The sequence below is a fragment of the Hyperolius riggenbachi genome, chromosome 3 (genome assembly GCF_040937935.1).
Source record: "Hyperolius riggenbachi isolate aHypRig1 chromosome 3, aHypRig1.pri, whole genome shotgun sequence".
NCBI classification, from domain to species: domain Eukaryota; kingdom Metazoa; phylum Chordata; class Amphibia; order Anura; family Hyperoliidae; genus Hyperolius; species Hyperolius riggenbachi.
Genome location: NC_090648.1, coordinates 15,964,312 through 15,980,238, shown reverse-complemented (window position 1 = coordinate 15,980,238; position 15,927 = coordinate 15,964,312). Strand labels below are relative to the sequence as shown.

Sequence of the window (15,927 nt, the reverse complement as noted above, 5' to 3'; positions counted from 1 at the left end):
ATGCTGGTTTTGCCCTCTGACACACATGGCCCATATCAGAGCAATGTCACCTCAATATTTCTCCTGGGATTCCGTGACATGGGCAGGTTTACTCTATGGTTCTTCATCTTTCTTCTACTGATCTATTGTGGGACGCTGTGTGGAAACCTCCTGATCATCACTCTGGTGTCCATCAGCAAGACCCTCCACTCCCCCATGTACTTCTTCCTCACCCAACTCTCCATCACTGACGTTATGATGGGCACAAATATTTCCCCTAACCTGCTACACATTGTACTTCACGGCAACAGTTCAATATCATTTTCAGGCTGTGTCACTCAATATTACTTCTTTAGTGTCTCAGAAGCATCGGAATGTTTTCTTCTGATGGTGATGTCCTATGATCGATATGTGGCCATCTGTTCTCCTCTCCATTACATCTCAATCATGACCCCATGGCTTTGCATCACATTAGTTGCTCTATCTTGGCTACTGAGCTTCATTGTAACAACCATTATGACATTTTACATCTGCCAACTACAGTTCTGTGGCCCAAACACCATTGACCATTTCTTCTGCGATGTTGTTCCTTTGATCGAACTTTCTTGTTCAGACGTGTCCAGCATGAAAATAGTAGTAGTCATGTTGGGTGTGCCTGCAGTAGTCTTACCATTCTTGTTTATTGTGGTTTCTTATATGGGAATTGTTTGGACCATACTAAAGATCTCATCCATCTCAGGAAGACAGAAGAGCTTTTCTACTTGTAGCTCTCATCTGACTGTTGTGTGTCAATTTTATGGGAGTCTAATTGCCATTTACATAATTCCAAATGAAGGCCACTCACAGATGGGCAGAAAAATAATGTCTATGTTGTACACAGTGTTTACTCCTTTCTTAAACCCTTGTATATATAGTTTGAGGAATAAAGACATTAAGAAAGCTCTGAAAAATGTTAGCGTTTAGGGAAGATTTTGCTAGAGATAAGAACTCATATACTGTGGACTCGATTCACAAAGCGATGCTAACCCAGTTAGAGACTTTAGGCGTGATAAAAATTGCACCATGCTGGTGAAAAGCCAATTTAGGCGTGATAAGTTTAGGCGTGATAAGTTTAGGCGTGATAAGTTTAGATAAGTTTAGATCGCGCGCAAAGTCCCGCATGCAAAGCAGTGCCATTAAACTCTTTGCGAAGTGCACCAGACTTTGCTAGCGCAAAACTTTTGATCAGCTGTGCACTGCGGTGCTAACCCAGTTGGTGCTAGTTATCACGCCTAAACTTATCACACCTTAACTTATCACACCTAAACTTATCACGGCTAAACTTATCACACCTAAACTTATCACGCCTAAACTGAGTTTAGGCGTGATAAAGGGCTTTTCACCAGCATGCTAACTGTTAGTACTGCTTTGTGAATCAAGCCCCATGTCTCGGATCAGGAAGAAGTTCTGATTACAGATTTACAAAACTAAATAGGCCAAACTATGGGATCCCTGGTGATCTCAGAACTCCCTGTGATGAATGCAGTGATCATCACCATCACAATGACAGTCAACGTAGCTTTATCAGAAGGGGTGCCATATAAAAAGTGGCTTTACCTCCAATGCGCCGAAAAAGGAGATGAGGGTAACATTGCATTAGTTTTAATTATTACCCAGGAGTTATTAGGGACTAATGATGACACCGACAAAATGTCATCAATATACCAAACACTGAGATTGAGAAGACCAGCTCGTTGTATCATTTCTTTTACAGATTGAGCCAAAAGTGACTAAAGTGTGAGATGGAAAAGATTGAGGCTCACAGTGGGATAAAGTTCCTGTATTTGAAGGATAATGGTGCTCGACCAAAAAAAATCCTCTATATCCTGTACCAACTGCTTGTCAACATCTATCTTGGAAGGTCATGCCATGTTTGTTTCTGGAAAGGGGTTAGCAGATGTGGAACCCAGCATGCAAACACCTTAGACATGTGCAGTCTATCATAAATCGTTTTCCACACACTACCATAACAGAGGCCAGTTTCATTCATGATCATTTGGATGTGGCTTAAAAAACAGAAATGAAACCGAGAGCCGAATATGGTGTAGTATGTCAAGTAAACAAGATGGAGTGTATAGGTGATCGGTATTATACTCACAAATATGGGTCGCCGCACAGGCAACCACTGACCAGGCAGGTGGGGAGAATTATAACCTGACCCCACTCAGGTAATAAAAAGTAGCTCTCTGTAGGCAAAATAAAATGGGAATACACCCCTACACCAAGGGTGGACTAGCTCTATAATAAAACAGGTATAACAGAGGCACCAGCAAGGATAAAATAATTAAAATCCGCTTAAAAGGAGGGAAGCAGGTGGACTCACCGCCCTCAGGTAAACAATGACTGGACAATGAGCCGTTATTATAATAACAGTAATATTTATTGGGAATTCTCCAAGTGTGCAACGCGTTTCACGGGTAACTATCCCGCTTCATCAGGCAATCAATTTTGGAGAACACAATAGCAGGTCTATATCTGGGCCAAGCGCCTCTGGACCCTAACGAGGTTTCCCCCAGTCTCTGGTTTCCCGACAATCCAGCGCTGTGACCCCTAGAACCGCGGTGAGGTAAGTATTTATCTACCGCGATCCTGCGCAGGCGCACAAGTGGCTCTTCGTTAGTCTAAGTCAAAAATAGCCAAGCCCAATGATATTCCCTCTACTGCGCAGGTGTGAGTCCTTTGCACCTGCGCAGTAGAGCAGATACAGTCAGACTCGGCTATTTCTGCCTTACCCCGAACGAAAAGCCACTAGTGCGCCTGCGCAGGATTGCAGTAGGTAAATATCTCCAAAGGTAAGTATCCCCAGATGTTTGTTTGTTTTTTATTACAGGGTCTCTTTAACCTTGATTTACTTTTTAAACAAAAGATAACTATAAAAAATGTGTATTCTCAGCAAGGGACACTCCACCCCCTGATAGCTAGCGTTACTTCCACTGGCTGGAATAACTGCAGTGAGGCACTTGTAGCTATATAACAGTCTCTGACACCAGTCTGGGGAAAGTTTGCCCCACTTTTAAAGAGACTCTGTAACAAGACTCTGTAACAAAATTTTCATCCTTCTTTCTTCTATTATGTAAGTTCCTATGCCTGTTCTAATGTGGTCTGGCTTACTGCAGCGTTTTATACTTGCCCAGTGGCTGTGTTATCTCTGTTATATGATCTAATCTTCTCTCCTCTGTCGGGTCTGTCGGGCTCAGGCAGTCTGGCTGGAATGTGCTGTGCTGCTTGTGATTGGATAGAAGCTATACACACCCTCTCCAGGCCCCCTGCAGGCTCTGTGTGACTCACACACTCTGCTTACTTGAGCCTATCACAAGCTTTTAGCAGCCATGTCTTTTGTTTGTAAACACTGCCTAAAACTGTAGAAGTAACAGAGGCGCCAACAGGATAAAAGGAGAACTGTATATTAAAAACGATAAAACAGAGGCGCTGGGCTAACACTGCACAACTTCTGAGCTACTCCTTGTTTTTGTAATTTTGCCTGAGGAAGCGGGCTGCGGACCCGTGAAACGCGTTGCAATTCTTTGTCTCGGAGTCAGATTAAATGTCTTTTGCAATTTGACCTCATTGGTTGTGTTTTGATACCGGGGAGGTAAGTCCACCCTTGCCCCCCATGTTTTATCGTTTTTAATATACAGTTCTCCTTTTATCCTGTTGGCGCCTCTGTTACTTCTACATATTGTTATCCACCTGGTGGATGGGTGTGGACACCCACTCTTTTTTCCTACTACAGAGAGCGACTTCTTAAACCTGAGTGGGGACAGGTTTAACATCCCCATATGCGTTAAAAGTGGTTGCCCGTACTTCGGCAACCCATATTTGTGAGTATATATCTCTCAACTACTTAATATCATCACTCATTGTCAGTAATACACTATTGGGGGCTCCCGTCTCTATTTTTTGTCTCCTTACTGCCTAAAACTGGCAATTACAAGCCAGGATTGCAGCAGAGAGTGGCAGAAACAGCACAGAGGGGCCCAGGAGAACATAATGAATAGAATGGTATGCGTTTTATTGTAAGAATTTTAGAGTACAGATTCTCTTGAAATGCAGAATCCTTTCAGCTTCACTTCAAGTCACCCCACAGCATCTCAGGAAGATTAAGTTCTGGCCTTTGACTCAGCCACCCCAGGACTCTCCATCTGTTAGTTTTTAGCCAGTCCTTGGTGGATTTACTGATATGTTTTGGGTCATTGTCATGTTGCAGGATACAGTTCTACTTCAGCTTTATTTTCTTAAAGCAGTAGGATTAGCCATACTATGCCAGGGGGAAAACACATACTGTATATAAGTCGATAAATACTTGATCTACTTACATAACACATGTATTGTACTGTCCATGTTTTGATTTCAGTGAATTTTATATAGTAAATGAAGAGAATTCTGTTCCTGATGGGGGCCATGTCTTTTGCCCACAGCTGAGGCTAAATACTGATGTCATTCTTCCCTTAATTTTTTTTTTCTTTTCTTCTCCAATCGCTGAGTCACCTCAGCCTTGCTTGTAAACACAAGTGAGCAGGGGATCAGGTTTCAGATAAGCAGCTAGGAAGGGAAATAAAGTAAAGAGGAGGAATGTATTATAGATAAAAAGAACCCCCAGTATGCAACTGTTTGGCACTGACTACTAAAGGGCCTGTGCTCCATAAAGGGGCACTATTGCGAAAAATTGTAAAATTTAAAATATGTGCAAACATATACAAATAAGAAGTATGTTTTATCCAGAGTAAAATGAGCCATAAATTACTTTTCTCCTATGTTGCTGTCACTTACAGTAGGTAGTAGAAATCTGACAGAAGCGACAGGTTTTGGACTAGTCCATCTCTTCATAGGGGATTCTCAGGGATTTATTTATTTTCTAAAGCACTTAGTAAATGGCAGTTGCTCTGTCCAACTTCCAAAAAACTGTGTAGCGAGCAGGGAAGGCTGGCCAGCATCATTGTTTAAATCCTTTTTAGGAAATATCTTTATAAAGAATAAAAGCCTTGCTAAGAATCCCCTATGAAGAGATGGACTAGTCCAAAACCTGTCGCTACTGTTAGATTTCTACTGCCTACTGAAAGTGACAGCAACATAGGAGAAAAGTAATTTATGGCTCATTTTACTCTGGAAAAAAACATACCGTATTTTTCGGACTATAAGACGCTCCGGACTATAAGACGCACCTAGGTTTAGAGGACAAAAACCCAGGAAAAATAAAAATATACTAAACCTGGTGCGTCCATGGTACAGGGGCGTGTTATGGACCTTTTCCCCTAATTATTATGCCCCCCCCCTTATGTCTTTCATGTACTTTTGCCCCCCTGTGTTCACCTATGTCCCTCTGTGTCCACTGTCCCCTTGTGTCCACTGATGTCTCAATGTCCTCTGTCCACCTATGTCCCTGATGTCTGATGCCCTGTGCTCTGTCCCCTTGTCCACTGTTTCCTTCATGTCCAGTGTTTTCTATCCCTGTGTCCCCAGTGTCTGCATGCCCCCCTGTGCCCCAGTGTATTCGTGTCCCTGTGTCCCAGTATCTGCATGTACTCCATGTTCCCAGTGTCTGCGTGTCCTGTCCTGGTCTGTGCATCTGGTGTCTTAAACACATACACTTCATCAGGCTGTCCTCCGTGCAGTGTCTGAAATACATACCTCTCTTGCATCTTTGATCATATATGCATGCATGTCCTCATTGTCTGCATTTCCCCATGTTGTAGTGTCTGCCTGCACTGTGTCCCCAGTGTCTGCATGTCCCCTGTGTTGCATTGTCTGCCTGCACTGTGTCCCCAGTGTCTGCATGTCCCCTGTGTTGCATTGTCTGCCTGCACTGTGTCCCCAGTGTATGCGTGTCCTCGGTATATCCATGTCCCTGGTGTTTGTGTCCCCCGGTGTTTGTGTGTCCGCGGTGTCTTAACACATATAAGTAGCTGCCACATAGTCATCTGGCTGTCCCCGGTTTCCCATATACGTACCGCTCTTACAGCTTTGATTATCGCGCTGTCCCCGGTACTGCCGTAACTTATAACAATCAGGAAGTTCCGGACGTCTGTGCAGGGAAATGCACCAATCAGGCAGAGGGCGCTGTGATTGGCCACAATGACGGAAAGGTGGTACCGCCCTCAACACCATCACTCGAGCATTGCACAGCATGATTGGCGGTTGAGGCAAGCGCCCCCGCCTGATTGGTGCATTTCCCTGCACAGACGTCCGGGACTTCCTGATTGTTACAAGTTACGGCGATACCGGGGGACAGCGCGATACTCAAAGCTGCAAGAGCGGTACGTATATGGGAAAATGGGGACAGCCGGATGACTATGTGGCAGGCTGGCAGCTACTTATATGTGTTTAGACACCGCGGACACACAAACGCCGGGGACATGGAATTACCGAGAACACGCAAAAACACCAGGGACACGCAAACACCGGGGACACGAGTGCAGGCAGACACGGGGGACATGCATACACTGAGAACACGCAAACACAGGGGACACGGAGTGCAGGCAGACACTGCAGCGGGGGAAATACAGACATCGCAGACATGGGGTAAAAAACACAGGCACAGGTCCAAATATGTAGCATTCGGACTATAAGACGCACTGACTTTTTCCCCCCACTTTTGGGGGAGAAAAAGTGCGTCTTATAATCCGAAAAATACGGTACTTCTTATTTGTCTATGTTTGTACATATTTTAAATTTTACAATTTTTTCGCCATAGTGCCCCTTTAAGTATGTGATAACTCCAAATCATAACAGCAGAAAAAGTTTTGAAAGTTTTGAATGCAGGATTATCATCTGATTTTTATGGTGACACTCCGGCTTTAAGGATGGTCTCACATGTAGATTCTATAATGGTGAGCTGGCCATGTCCTGCTGCAGCAAAGCATCCTCAAACCATGGCACTTCCACCTCCATGCTTCACAGTTGGCAAGAGGTTATATTAAGGAAATAATGTTTTTGATTTATGCCAAATGAATGTCCTCTGTTCTGGAGTCCAAATAAATACATATTCAACTCGATTGTCCAAAGAACATTATTCTAGAAGTTTGTGGTCTCTCTTTTGAGAGCAATGATTTCCTCCCTGCAATTTAACGTTGTGCAGTCTCATTCTAATTGTTGAAGCATGCACTCAGTGGCGTAGCTAAGGAGCTGTGGGCCCCAATGCAAGTTTTACATGGGGCCCCCCCCTTAAGCACTCTATACATAACAATTGATATGGCGCACCAAAACCTGCCAATGGCAACCACAGTGGCAGAGGTGCAAGAAGGGTATGGGAAGCAGTTTCTTAATGATTACCACTATTCAAAGTATCTATAGAAGTGATTATTATGAGCAATAGAGAGTTAATACTGCAGTTGAGGGAGGGCCCCTCTGGCCCAAGGGCCCCAATGCGATCGCATCCTCTGCACCCCCTATTGCTACGCCCCTGCATGCACTTTCATGTCAACAGTAGCAAGATTTGGAGAGTTCTATTAACATTTTGTGTAAAATTAACTTAGACAGCCAGATCTGGGTTTGTTGGCATTTGTTTTAAAAGTTCTCCAATCATAGAGTATTTACTAGGCAGTGAAATGGTTGATTCAAATTCCATTTTAATTTACAAGACAAACCGGTACATCCTAATTGTGTATACGTCCAGTTTGCGTTAACCGGTTAATGTAGTAAAATAACATAAGACAGACCACAACTTATGTATGGAGAAAAGGATGGGTTAAGTGACACCTGGAGCAAATTAGATAAAAGACACTTTAGGAGAGCATTAGGAAGAACCCATATTAACCTCCTTGCCGGTTATCCCGAGCTAAGCTCGGGGTAACTCGCACAGGAGGATTGCTCTGGCCCTGCTGGGACGATTTTCATAATTTTTTTTTTCCTACACACAGCTAGCACTTTGCTAGCTGCGTGTGGTACGCGATCGCCGCCACTACCCACTGATTCGCTGCTACCCGCCACGCCGCGACTCCCCCCCCCAGACCCCTGCGCAGCCTGGCCAATTAGTGCCAGGCAGCGCTGAGGGGTGGATCGGGATTCCCTCTGACGTCCCGACGTCCATGACATTGGTGACGTCATCCCGCCCCATCTCCATGTCGACGGGGGAAGCCCTGCAGTAAATCCCGTTCTCAACGGGATTTCCTGCTTGCGCAGATCGCCAGCGGGGATCGAAGAAGATAGGGGGATGCCGCTTGTCAGCGGCTATCATGTAGCTAGCGCTAGGCTAGCTACATGATTTTAAAAAAATAAAAATAAAAAAAGTGCTGCGCTGCCCCCTTGCCGCAACAATTGGAACGGTAAGGGGGTTAAATAGATAAATAACAAGGCAACATAATAAATAGTAACTAGATGGAGGCATCAATTTAGTGATAGTAGTAGCTGTACTTAGCTACCAGAAATAAAAGTTACCACATATTGATCACATTAACAGATTGATGGGTGGGGCTGGAGAGGACCCAACTGTCATGGTACACTTTGGTACCAATGACAAAGTCAGTGGAAGTTGGAAAGTCCTAAATAATGATTTCAGGCAACTACAAAAGAAAATCAAGGCAAGGACCTCCAAGGTGGTGTTTTTAGAAATGCTGCCAGTGCCACTTGCTTCACCAGAAAGGCAGCAGGAGCTTCAACAGTGCCACGTGCTTCACCAGAAAGGCAGCAGGAGCTTCAACAGTGCCACGTGCCTCACCAGAAAGGCAGCAGGAGCTTCAACAGTGCCACGTGCTTCACCAGAAAGTCAGCAGGAGCTTCAACAGTGCCACGTGCTTCACCAGAAAGGCAGCAGGAGCTTAGGGAGTGAAATAAGTGGCTGAGTTACCGTATTTTTCAGACCATAAGACGCTCTGGACCATAAGACGCACCTAGGTTTAGAGGCCAAAAATCAGAAAAAAAATATACTAAACCTGGAGTGTCCATGATGCAGGAGCATCTTATGGACCTTTCCCACCTAAACAAAGCTCTTCAAAGCTAGGCTGTGTATTGGTGGAGACAGCACTATCAGGATGTGTATAGGCAGCGGCGGCAAAACTGGCAGGCTGTATGTATGTAGGCAGAGGTGGCACACTGGCAGGCTGTATGTAGGCAGAGGTGGCACACTGGCAGGCTGTATGTAGGCAGAGGTGGCATACTGGTAGGCTGTATGTAGGCAGAGGTGGCACACTGGCAGGCTGTATGTAGGCAGAGGTGGCACACTGGCAGGCTGTATGTAGGCAGAGGTGGCACACTGGCAGGCTGTATGTAGGCAGAGGTGGCACACTGGCAGGCTGTATGTAGGCAGAGGTGGCGAGAACAGAGTGCAGTGGGCATACATGACCCCCTAGCACAGTCCCCGCTGGCAGGCTGTATGTGGGAAGAGGCAGCAGGAACAAAGTGCAGTGTGTCTATGTAAACCCCTCCCCCCCCCACCCCCAAAGAGTGATAAAGTTTATGATATTGTACAAATAACAGAGATGTGGAGGGATGCTATCCATGATTGGATGGAGCATTTGGAAGGTTACAGTGTCTTTAGGAAAGATAAACCAAATAAAAAAGGAAGAGTGTAAGGGTCCCTCCTGTAGCGTATTCTGTCAGTTGCAGTGGAGCTGCAAACGGACAGTTCTGGCTTATCTGCTTGCATTCGGTTGTGCATTTGCAATGGGTCTCATTGTCATCTGCAATCATTCTGCAGTTCAGAGCAGCTCAGGATGCTGTCATCATTCCACCAATTGCTTGCTGCAGTGATGGGTATTACAATGTGCATGTAACGATGTGTGTCAGCGAGAGAACAGATATCTGATTATGTGGTGATCTGCAGTATCACCACTAATGCAGATAAATAAACAGTATTTTACTGATGGCAAATCAGAGGAAAGCTCACCAGCAACAACTAACTAGCACAGTATCAGTACTTTAATTAGAGTGTGATCACAGGTGATTAGGTGCACAATATTCAGGAGTACTCCTATGTGATATCCCTTGGCTGTAGGGACTATCACTGGAAGAGAGGTCGTACAGGCAAAGTCAGCAACGGGTCAGTCAGCAGCGGTACAGAATCGTCAGGCAAAATCGAAGTCTAGAGCTAAGGTCGGCAACGGGTCGGGCAGATAAAGTACAAAATCAGGAGGCACAAATCAGAGTCAAAAGGTTCAGGCAGAAAATCAGCAACAGATCAGAATGGCAGAGTACAGAATCAGAAGGCAGAAGAATCGTCAGAAGTACAGGCAAGGTTCATACACAATAATATACAATATAATAGAATGCTACTGATTAAGCTATCAAAGGTCTGAGCGCTAACACGAGGTATTCGCAACAGCAGACAAAGAGCAACTGAGCAGCAGATCCTTAAATGCTAAGGATCGTTCAGGAGTGCTTCCCACAAGCCCAGCCAATCAGCGAGCCTCCCGAGGTCAGCTGACCAGAGAGTCAGCTGACCTTTCTCCTCAAAGAATAAAGGTCCTGCCGCTGGGTGCGCGCACGCGTAGCCCTGAGTCTATGTGCGGCTGAAGGACCTGCGGGCGGCGTACTGTACGCTCGCAGGATGGGGACCACCGCTGGCTGTGATGTGGAGGCGGCAGCAATGCTGCCGCTCTCCGCTGTGGCGGTGTCCCCACTCACCGTAACAGTGCACCTGTCAAACACACACAGGTACCGGACAGGCACAGTGACACTGCGTGCGCTCACGTAGGTAGGTGGGTGCACTGTGAACAACAGGTAGGTATATGCAGTGATGGGTATTACGATGTGCACCTGTCACACACACAGGTAGTCACTGAATGTGCTGGGCCTGGCAGTGGCACAGTAGTAGGTATTAACAAGGCTGTCTATGCAACACAAGTGTCAGTGAAAAAAAAAAAATAGATCACAAGAACAAGATTATCTCTCAAAAGAGCTGTTGAGGGGTGCTTTTTTAGCAATAAGAATCAGCAAGGAGCAAGCTAAGAAGCCTACAAGAGCCGAACTAAGCTTTCCCTATGAGAGTCTGCAGCAGCTTTCCCTTCTCTAATTACTGCAGGCACACGAGTGAGTAAAATGGCTGACACTGCCTGCTTTTTATAAGGGGGGAGTGGCTCCAGGAGGGAGTGTAGCCTGATTGGATCCAATGTGCCTGCAGACTGTGATGTAGAGGATCAAAGTTGACCATCATGATGCACTATGGGTGCAAATCGACTTCCTGTAAAGCTCCGCGATCGGGAACCCTGGAGGTTCGCCGGAAACCGTTTGCCGGCGAACCGCTCGGGCCATCTCTAGTCACGGCTGCCTGCTCCTCGTTTTTATTTCTTTGTTGCGCTAAGGTCTCCTTTAACAGGTGGCTTGTCTGGTCCAAGAAATGCTAGACAGCTAAAAATGTTAAAATGCTAAACAGCAACGTTCTGGGATGAAGGAGCACACACTATAGCCCAATTGTATTGTGTGCTCAGACCCTCTCCCCGATAGAGGTCACAATCCACCCTAGACAACAAAGGGTCAGCAGCACAATTCCGTAAAAACAAGTGTACCTGAGATGGGGCCACAGAAAAAAATATAGTGAATTCCCGTTCGCCCGCAACTGGCCTTGGAAAATCCTCCAGTCAGGGCGAGTTGGCGCAGGCACACACCACCTTGCTCCCATTGCCGAGAGTGTTCTGCAACTGCACAATAGTACTGCGCAAGCGCAGAGCACTCCCGGCAGCGTGAACGCTGCACAGTGACTCCATCTGCAGCAAGTTGATGTTGTAGGTCTTTGGTGCTGGTCTCTGGGTTGACTCTGACTGTTCTCACCAATTGTCACTTCTGTTTATCCGAAAAAGTTCTTGGTCTGCCACTTCGAGCCTTAACTTGAAGTGAGCCTGTGGTCTTCCATTTCCTCAGTATGTTCCTAACTGTGGAAACAGACAGCTGAAATCTCTAAGACAGCTTTCTCTATCCTTCCACTAAACCATGATGGTGAATAATCTTTGTCTTCAGGTCGTTTGTTGTTTTGAGACCGCCATGTTGCTACTCTTCAGAGAAATTTAAAAGAGGGGGGGAAACTTACAAATGACCCCCTTAAATACGCTTTCTCATACTTGGATTCACCTGTGTATGTAGGTCAGGGGTCACTGAGCTTAACAAGCCAATTTGAGTTCCAATAATTAGTTCTAAAGGTTTTGGAATCAATAAAATGACAACAGTGCCCAAATTTATGCACATGCCTAATTGTATTATTATTATTATTAAGTGTCAAAGGATAGGAAAAAGGGCGCCCACACAGCAAATAACCTCAAATAACGGGTGATTTACATCACCTATAAAGTAATCTATATCAAAAAGAGGAATATATATTATAAATTCCCACATGCACCATGTCAGTAAATTTAAATAGTGGAATTGAGAGAGATTAACTGACTCTTGGGTGCATGTAGGAATAACTTTATTAATGTCAATATCCAAATATCAAAACCTATAAAAGTACACATACAATATACAGTGCCCCAAAAACATCAACCCCCCCTTTTTTTAAAAAATGGCAAAACCTTGAAAGGAGACCATTGCACTAACACCCTGAATTGCACACCAAAAAAGGGGGAAGCTTATAGAGGCTGCAGTCCTTCTAGCTCTTCAAAAAAGTGTGTATGCGCCAACTGGTTTCCAGAATTCCTCCTTGTAAATTAGATCAGGAAAAGGGGGTTCATCACGGGTAGCAAAGCCAGCATAAATCCAGCTCAGTCGTTTGGCTGTTATTCCAAAAAATGTCAGTCCTGGACCCAGAGCACAACAGGAATATCAAGGAAACATCATAGATCATCAAAACATCAGAGGGCATCCATCTCTGGCTATTATGCACATATATCAGTGTTGGACTCAATCGCAGTCCTCCAGACGGTCTTGCGGATATAATCACATTACATTATGGTCATTTAGATTGCTCCTCTAAGTTCCAGCTTAGACTTGTTTAATCATGCAAGATACGTGAAGCGGGACAGAGGCATGCAGGTTAGCATAAAGCAAGCACAGGATCATGCAGATTGACTGTATATTAGTGTCCATATATGTAGCCAGCATTAAACAATGATGCAGCTGTTTCGCTTAGATAAAGACAGTGTCATAAGCCATGCAATTTGTAATGCGTGATGACAGAGTTGATGATAGACTTGATGTCCGTGTGCGTATAGCCACCTGTTGTGCTAAACATCAACACATAGTCCGGATTGGGACAGGAGCATAGTTACCAGCCTGGCGCGTTGGTAGGTGCAAATTCCTGTGGGTGTAGCAGTTAGCCTCAGAAGCTATGTATCTGACATGTTTCGCTGTTCACTATCACGGCCTCTTCGGAGATAAGCGTCTGTATGTAAGCCGCGTTATGCGGCGTGTTTTCAATGGCGTTCTGTAGAATCCGCCCATCTCTTCCGTCTCCGCTCGGCCAATCACGGCACATCTCGTCACGGGGCCTAAGTTCCGCCCAAGTCGCCTAACTGGCAGCGAGAGAGTGTGCGCCAAGCGCTCCACAGTGGGACGCAAACAGGAAGCGTCCCACTGCGCAACAGAGGGGGAGAAAGGGCCGGACAACAGAACATTCTACTTCATTATAGAAGCTCAGGAGTAACTTATCTAGCTATGTCTAAAAAAATATATATATATATATATATATATATACATGCCTACATTAAGCTCCAATTTCCAATCATATATGATAACTAGAAACTGAGTGTCATTATTTCCATACCTAACAAAAATCCTCCACAAAAAACAAATATGTTCATGTGGCAATAAACACTGCAAATACACTGAGGCAGTATCAAAACACACTTATATAAAGAGATCAAATGTGTAAAAAACATTATATATAAATGAAGTCTGGAGGACTGCGATTGAGTCCAACACTGATATATGTGCATAATAGCCAGAGATGGATGCCCTCTGATGTTTTGATGATCTATGATGTTTCCTTGATATTCCTGTTGTGCTCTGGGTCCAGGACTGACATTTTTTGGAATAACAGCCAAACGACTGAGCTGGATTTATGCTGGCTTTGCTACCCGTGATGAACCCCCTTTTCCTGATCTAATTTACAAGGAGGAATTCTAGAAACCAGTTGGCGCATACACACTTTTTTGGAGAGCTAGAAGGACTGCAGCCTCTATAAGCTTCCCCCTTTTTTGGTGTGCAATTCAGGGTGTTAGTGCAATGGTCTCTTTTCAAGGTTTTGCCATTTTTTTTAAAAAAAGGGGGGGTTGATGTTTTTGGGGCACTGTATATTGTATGTGTACTTTTATAGGTTTTGATATTTGGATATTGACATTAATAAAGTTATTCCTACATGCACCCAAGAGTCAGTTGATCTCTCTCAATTCCACTATTATTATTAAGTATTTATATAGCGCCGACATCTTACTCAGCGCTGTACAATATATATATATATATATTGTATTGTCACTAACTGTCCCTCAAAGGAGCTCACAATCTAATCCCTACTATTATCATATGTGTATGTATGTATTATGTAGTGTAAGTACTGTAGTCTAGGGCCAATTTTAGGGGTGAGCCAATTAACTTATCTGTATGTTTTTGGGATGTGGGAGGAAACCAAAGTACCCGGAGGAAACCCACGCAGACACGGGGAGAACATACAAACTTTAATTTTATATAAACAGTTATTGCGCACTTTCTGTAAATGCAATAAACTTCATTTCACTTCTCAAATATCACTGTGTGTGTCTCCTATATGATATATTTAACTGACATTTTTATCGTAACAATCAACGATTTATACAGGAAAATCATGGCGATTAACAACGTTGCCCAAATGTTTGCATCCCACTGTATGAAATAGACTCATTACATGCAAAGCGATATATTTCAAGCCTTTATTTGTTATAATTTTGGTGATTATGGCTTACAGCTTCTGAGAACCGCAAAATCAAAATCTCAGACCACTAGAATATTGTGAAAATGTCCAATATTCTCGGCTCCGAGTGTCAGACTCTAATCAGCTAATTAACCCCAAACACCTACAAAGAGTTCCTATTTTTATATTAGTTTCACCTTTGAAGTTGAATTACTGAAATAAATGGACTTTTGCACAATATTCTAATTTTTTGAGTTTCACCTGTACAGGATCTTCTCAAAAAAATGAGCATATTGTGATAAAGTTCATTATTTTCTGTAATATACTGATAAACATTAGACTTTCATATATTTTAGATTCATTACACACAACTGAAGTAGTTCAAGCCTTTTATTGTTTTAATATTGATGATTTTGGCATACAGCTCATGAAAACCCAAATTTCCTATCTCAAAAAATTAGCATATTTCATCCGACCAAGAAAAGAAAAGTGTTTTTAAAACAAAAAAAGTCAATCTTCAAATAATTATGTTCAGTTGTGCACTCAATACTTGGTCGGGAATCCTTTTGCAGAAATGACTGCTTCAATGCGGTGTGGCATGGAGGCAATCAGCCTGTGGCACTGCTCAGGTGTTATGGAGGCCCAGGATGCTTCGATAGCGGCCTTAAGCTCATCTAGAGTGTTGGGTCTTGCGTCTCTCAACTCTCTCTTCACAATATCCCACAGATTCTCTATGGGGTTCAGGTCAGGAGAGTTGGCAGGCCAATTGAGCACAGTAATACCATGGTCAGTAAACCATTTACCAGTGGTTTTGGCACTGTGAGCAGGTGCCAGGTCGTGCTTAAAAATGAAATCTTCATCTCCACAAAGCTTTTCAGTAGATGGAAGCATGAAGTGCTCCAAAATCTCCTGATAGCTAACTGCATTGACCCTGCTCTTGATAAAACACAGTGGACAAACACCAGCAGCTGACATGGCACCCCAGACCATCACTGACTGTGGGTACTTGACACTGGACTTCAGGAATTTTGGCATTTCACTCTCCCCAGTCTTCCTCCAGACTCTGGCACCTTGATTTCCGAATGACATGTAAAAGTTGCTTTCATCCGAAAAAAAGTACTTTGGACCACTGAGCAACAGTCCAGTGCTGCTTCTCTGTAGCC

The 15,927-nt window shown here is 44.2% G+C and overlaps 1 protein-coding gene across 1 annotated transcript; it reads left to right on the top strand.

Moving 5' to 3' along the window:
- LOC137561813 (olfactory receptor 1468-like) lies at positions 1 to 942 on the top strand. Its single transcript, XM_068273170.1, has one exon. It carries the CDS (start codon positions 1 to 3, stop codon positions 940 to 942), a length of 942 nt encoding a protein of 313 aa, XP_068129271.1.
- Positions 943 to 15,927: the final 14,985 nt, after the last annotated feature.